The sequence below is a fragment of the Sapajus apella genome, unplaced genomic scaffold (genome assembly GCF_009761245.1).
Source record: "Sapajus apella isolate SASKATOON/1434 unplaced genomic scaffold, GSC_monkey_1.0 scaffold27, whole genome shotgun sequence".
Classification (NCBI taxonomy): Eukaryota; Metazoa; Chordata; class Mammalia; order Primates; family Cebidae; genus Sapajus; species Sapajus apella.
In genome coordinates, this window is record NW_022436967.1 from 10150422 (window position 1) to 10156829 (window position 6408).

A 6408-nucleotide genomic window follows, 5' to 3' on the forward strand; every position below is an offset into this window, starting at 1 on the left:
AAAAAAAAAAAAAAAAAAAAAAAAGAACAGCCAAAACTCAACAATTAAAAAATCAAATAATAAGGCTAGAAAATGGATTTTAAAAAGTGAACAGACATTTCCACAGAAGATGTACAGATGGCAAATAAGCACATGAAAAGGTCTCTGACATCATTAGCCATCAGGAAAATAATGTAGATTTCAACCACAATAAGACATCACTACAGTTACTATCAAAATGGCTAGTGACAACATCAAGTGTGGGCAAGGATGTAGAGAAAGTGGATAATTAATTCATAACTGCTGGTTGGAATGTAAAATGGTCCAACCAATCTTGAAAACAGTTGGCCAGCTTCATATAAAACTAAACATGCAACTACCACATGTCCCATCAATTGCACTCTTTGACATTTATTCCAGAGACACAAATCTTGTTCATATAAAAGCCTGTACACAAATATTCATAGCAGGCCAGGCGCAGTGGCTCAGGCCTGTAATTTCAGCACTTTGGGAGGCTGAGGCAGGCAGATCACCTGAGGGCAAGAGTTCAAGAACAACGTGGCCAACATGGCAAACCCCGTCTCTACTAAAAATATAAAAGTTAGTTAGCCAGGCATGGTCGCAGGTGCCTGCAACTCCAGCTACTCAGGAGGCTGAGGCACAAGAATTACTTGAACCCGGGAGGCAAAGGTTGCAGTATGCCAAGATCACACTACTGCACTCCAGTCTGTGCGACAGAGTGAGACGCCATCTCTCACACACACACAAAACAAATATTCATAACAGCTTTACTGGTAATAGGCAAAAAACTGGAAACAACCCACTCATCCTTCGATGAGTGAATAAACAAACTGTAGTAATACCACAAAATATTACTCAGAACTAAAAAACAATTAAATATTGATATATACATGAATCTCCAGGAATTATGCTGAATTAAAAAAAAAAAAAAAGCCAATACCAAAAGATTTCACGCTGTATGTTTCCATTTAATTAACATTCTTGAAATGTCAAAATTATAGAAATGGAGAATAGATTAGTGGTTGCCAGGGATAACAAGGGGCTCGGGTAGGAGAGAAGTGTACATGGCTGTAAAAGAGCAACAGGAGGGATTCTTGTGATGATGAAATTTTTATAAATCTTGACTCTAGGCCATTACTGCAGGAAAAGGTCCTGCAGAGCTGAGCAGTCAAGATGTGTGACTTCACCGAAGACCAGACCGCAGAGTTCAAGGAGGCCTTCCAGCTGTTTGACCAAACACATGATGGCAAGATCTTGTACAGCCAGTGTGGGAATGTCATGAGGGCCCTGGGCCAGAACCCCACCAACACCGAGGTGCTCAAGGTCCAGGGGAACCCCAAGAGTGATGAGATGAATATGAAGATGCTGGACTTTGAGCACTTTCTGCCCATGCTGCAAATAGTGGCCACAAACAAGGACCAGGGCCCCTATGAGGCTTATGTTGAAGGACTTCTGGTGTTTGACAAGGGAGGAAATGGCGCCGTCATGGGTGCTGAAATCCGGCACGTTCTTGTCACACTGGGTCAGAAGATGACAGAGGATGAAGTAGAGATGGGGGTGGCAGGGCATGAGGACAGCAATGATTGTATCAACTATGAAGAGCTCGTCCCCATGGTGCTGAATGGCTGAGGACCTTCCCAGTCTCCCCAGAGTCCGTGCCTTTCCCTGTGTGAATTCTGCATCTAGCCTGAAGGCGCCTAGGCTCTCTTGTCTCAGCACCTTTCCCATCTTGTCTCTCTTGGATGATGTTTGCCGTCAGAATTCACCAAATAAAACTTGCTCTCCGGCAAAAAAAAATATTGACTCTATCAATGTTAATATCCTAGTCACATTGTACTATAGTTTTGGAAGATGTTACTATTGGGGGAAACTGGGTAAATGGTACGTGAGATTTTTCTGCATTATTATTATTATTATTTAACTTCTTAGGCGCTGTGGGAACTCGCTTCTGGATTCAGCTGCATTCTTTCTTTCTTTTTTTTTTTTTTGGGGGGGGACAGAGTCTTGCTCTGTCACCCAGGCTGGAGTGCAATGGCGCCAACTCAGCTCACTGTAACCTCTGCCTCCCGGGCTGAAGCAATTCTCCTACCTCAGCCTCCCGAGTAGCTGGGACTACAGATGTGGGACACCATGCCTGACTAATTTTTGTGTTTTTAGTGGAGACGGGGTTTCACTGTGTTGGCCAGGATGATCTCAAACTCCTGACCTCAAGTGATTCTCCCACCTTGGCCTCCCAAAGTGCTGGGATTACAGGTGTGAACAACTACCCCTGGCCTGCATTTTTTCTTATAACTGCATGTGAATCTACAATTATCTCACAATTAAAAATTTAATTAAATATATATATATATAGTAAATTAGAAGAGAAAAAACTTAAACACTAACAAATTCCTAGAAAGTAACCTAAAAAATAAAGGAATTTCATTATGTCATTCAACAGAGCCATGTGAATGAAAAATTCATGTTGGCCATAGGTTATGCTGATGTATACATTCCTGAGACTTCTGTTCTGTTGCAGGAAGGCATTCCCTTTCAGTGCCAGGAGAAACAGAAGGATAAGCAGAGTTGCAGAGGTAGAGAGAGAAAATGGAAACAATAGAGAGGATGGTTCTTCTTAGAGCCTTTTATAAATATTCTGTCACCTGGCTGTCTGTTTTCTAACCAAATGACCAAAAGGAATGAATGACTGTGCCCTTTCTGTGATAGAGACCTGAGGGCAAGGGAGGAATCTAAGTCTTGCCTCACATATGCCAAACCTTACCTAATCTCTCATACATATTTCTCCACTCCAGTCCCCAAGGCTTCACCCTGAATGCCCTCCTCACCCTCCCAGAATCCCATCCTCCTAGCCTCCCCAATACCCAGAATGGAACATTCATGCACACATCTAGTATATCACTGCCTAACTTCTCATCGTGGGTCCAGTCCACCAGGTCACTCTGTAACAATCATCTTAGTTTTAAAAAAACATAAGAGGGACTTTGTTGGCAAAAATCCAGTGGTAATGAATCCTATGTTCTAGAAACAGTGAAGCTGAACTATTTCAATTTGCAAGGAAGAGCTGGCAGGAAACCAACAGACCAAATTCCTCTTGGAGGAAAAACAGGCTGGTTAGTTAACTTGTAGGTCTGTAAGGTGGGCAGATTTCTTTAAAAAGCAAACAAAGCAATTTTAGACTTGAGAGACTTAATTGCTATCCAAGGCCAAGAATATGAATAATGTTACACAAAAACCTTGCTCAAGTGAGAATTCTGCAATCGAAGCATTTTGACTCTAATAGCTAAAGTTTAAGGGAGAAGACGATAGAAAAGGATGTTTATTTATCCACTCATATATTATTATATAAATCATTCATGGTAGTGAGATATAAATCTCATTTTTTTTTTTCACTGTAGCAAAAAAAGGTGATGCTTTTCAGAATTTCTATGTCTAAGAATATAAACAGTCAGGCCAGGCGTAGTGGCTCACGCCTGTAATCCCAGCAATTTGGGAGGCTGAGGCGGGCAGATCACTTGAGGTCGGGAGTTCGAGACCAGCCTGATGAACATGAAGAAATCCTGTCTCTACTAAAAATACAAAATTAGTTGGGCAGGGTGGCGCATGCCTGTGATCTCAACTACTTGGGAGGCTGAGGCAGGAGAATCGCTTGAACTGGGAGGCGGAGACTGCAGTGAGCTGAGATCACACCATTGCACTCCACCCTGGGCAATAAGAGCAAAACTCCATCTCAAAAAAAAAGAAAAGAAAAGAAAAGAAAAGAAAGAGTCAAGCTGCTTTTGTAGGTTACAGATAATGTTAGGATTCTTTTACATTTGTTCTTCCCTCAATAAAATGAGAAATTTCATTTATGCAAAAGGTAAAATTAGAGAACTAATAATGGCTTAATAGCAGTTCTAGATCACTTTGTAATGAAGGACAGGAAAGGCATATATAAATAGAATTCAAAGATAATAAAACATTTATTTGCTTTAACCCTTTCCCTTTCTCATACCACTCCCTGTCCACCTAAAACAGTAGCAAAGAAGTAAAAGTCATACGGGAAGACAAGCAACAAAGTAAAGCACCTGAGAAAACTTCACCTGTGTCATCTTTCTAATTATAAACATCATTGTGAGCATCACTGGATGGACAAAGATTTATATATAAAAATGCTCATTTTGGCTGGGCACTGTGGCTTATGCTGTAATCCCAGGACTTTGAGAGGCCAAGGCAAGTGGATCACCTGAGGTCAGGAGTTCATGATCAGCCTGGCCAACATGATGAAACCCCATCTCTACTAAAAATAAAAAATATTAGCTGGATGTGGTGGTGGGCGCCTATAATCCTAGTTACTCGGGAGGCTGAAACTGGGGCATTCCTTGCTACTCAGGAGAATTACTTGAACCTGGGAGGCAGAGGTTGCAGTGAGCCAAGATCATGCCACCTCACGCAAGCCTGGGCTAAAGAGCGAGACTCCATCTCAAAAAAATAAAAAATAGAAAAAAATACGCATTATTTCTGGTGGTTTCTTTGTTTTTTGGTTTTGAGACAGAATCTCACTCTCACCCAGGCTGGAGTGCAATGGTGTTATCTTGACTCACTGCAACCTCTCCGCCTTCCGAGTTCAAGTGATTCTCCTGCCTCAAGCTCCCGAGTAGCTGGGACCACAGGTTCACGCCACTATACCTGGCCAATTTTTTTATTTTTAGTAGTAGCAGGGTTTCACCATATTGGCCAGGCTGGTCTCAAACTCCTGACCTCGTGATCCATCTGCCTCAAAGTTCCAAAGTGCTGGGATCACAAGCGTGAGCCACTGTACCCGCCCCAGGCCTTTGGGTTGTTTTATTATAGTTAAAAAAAAAATGCAAATGTCCAAAAGTAGGACACATTTAAGCAATTTTTGGTATATTGATATGATGAAATGCTTTGCAGCCATTAAAAGAAGTCACATTTTCAAGTAGTAAAAATTAAAGAGTCCAAATACCTGCTAATGGTAAGAAAAAGGAGGAAAGGAAACTCATGTGATACCAGTGGAAAAGTAAATTGTTTTAGCCCTTTAGAAAAGTAATCTGGCAATATCTATTCAAATAAAAAATATACTATTCAAATAAGAAGCCTGACGTAAGCAAAGAGTATCAAACATTGTTTTCCTAAAGAAAATAAAAGCAGGTAAGGACTATGCTCTAGATTCTTCTTATGAAAACACAGAATAATTTTCATGGAAATAATCAAAACGGAGAGAACTTATTTCCAACTCCCTGACCCCTCTTATAATGTCTATGGGGGCCCAACTCTGTGATCCTCAAGCCTTGCCTTTCTCTTTATATACCAGCCCTTCAGGTCATGCCGCCTCTCATCTGGCAACTATTCGATGATGTTTATGGATCCCCGTATTGTACACGGCATCTAAATTCTTCCCTTTCTTCACTCTCTTCTTCCTACCTCACCATACAATTATGTTAAAAATTTCTGAGTCTGGTTAACTCTGGATCTGCAGTGTGTCTCCCGCCTGTCCCTTTCCCCTCATTCCTACACCTGCTATCTTGACCGGACACTGTGTTACCTTTCACCCGACACCGAATAGCATAACTGGTTTTCCTGCTTCTTCTTCTTCTTTTTTTTTGAGATGGACTTTCGTTCTTGTTGCCCAGGCTAGAGCTCAATGGCGCAATCTCTGCTCACTGCAACCTCTGCCTCCCGGGTTCAGGCGATTCTCCTGCCTCAACCTCCCGAGTAGCTGGAACTACAGGCGCCTGCCACCATGCCCGGCTAATTTTTGTATTTTTAGTAGAGATGAGGTTTCGCCATATTGGCCAGGCTGGTCTCCTACTCCTGACCTCAGGTGATCCACCTGCCTCGACCTCCCAAAGTGCTGTGATTACAGGCATGAGCCACCACGCCTGGCCAGTTTTCCTGCTTCTTTATCCATCCCTGTTCCAGGTTAGGTTACACACTGTGACCAGCAGTCCTCCATTAAACTAAGACCATGATACTCTCCTGTCCAGAACACTTGATGCCTCCTCATTAGGTAAAGAGCAAACCCCAGTTCCCCGGCACAACACCCGTTTCTGAGTACCTGGCTCGAAACAGGGTCTGAACTTGCAGTCCCGGTGCCTTTGTGCATTGAAGCAGTGTCCTGAGTTGAATAGTCTCCCTCCAAAATTTAGGTCTGCCCAGAACCTCAGAATGGGACCTTATCGGGAAATAGTGTCTTTGCAGAAGTCGAGTTAAAATGAGGTCCAGTTGGATTAGGGTGGGCCCCAAATCCGATGACTGGTGTCCTTAGAATAAAGGCCATGTGAAGACAGAGAGGCACACAGAGTGAAGACGGCCATGTAAAGATGGAGATAGAAATGGAGTGATGCAGCTACAGGTGAAGAAACAGCACAGATCACTGGCAGCTGCCAGAAACCAGAAGATATCCAGAAA

The 6408-nt window shown here is 42.5% G+C and overlaps 1 protein-coding gene across 1 annotated transcript; it reads left to right on the forward strand.

Moving 5' to 3' along the window:
* The first annotated feature begins 1105 nt into the window (after positions 1-1105).
* Positions 1106-1787, forward strand: LOC116560776 (myosin light polypeptide 6-like). Its single transcript, XM_032292252.1, has one exon. It carries the CDS (start codon positions 1174-1176, stop codon positions 1627-1629), a length of 456 nt encoding a protein of 151 aa, XP_032148143.1. The 5' UTR covers positions 1106-1173; the 3' UTR covers positions 1630-1787.
* The last annotated feature ends 4621 nt before the right edge of the window (positions 1788-6408 follow it).

Coding starts and splice junctions, on each gene's coding strand:
- LOC116560776 (XM_032292252.1), top strand. CDS start 1,174: ATGTGTGACTTCACCGAAGACCAGACCGCAGAGTTCAAGGAGGCCTTC.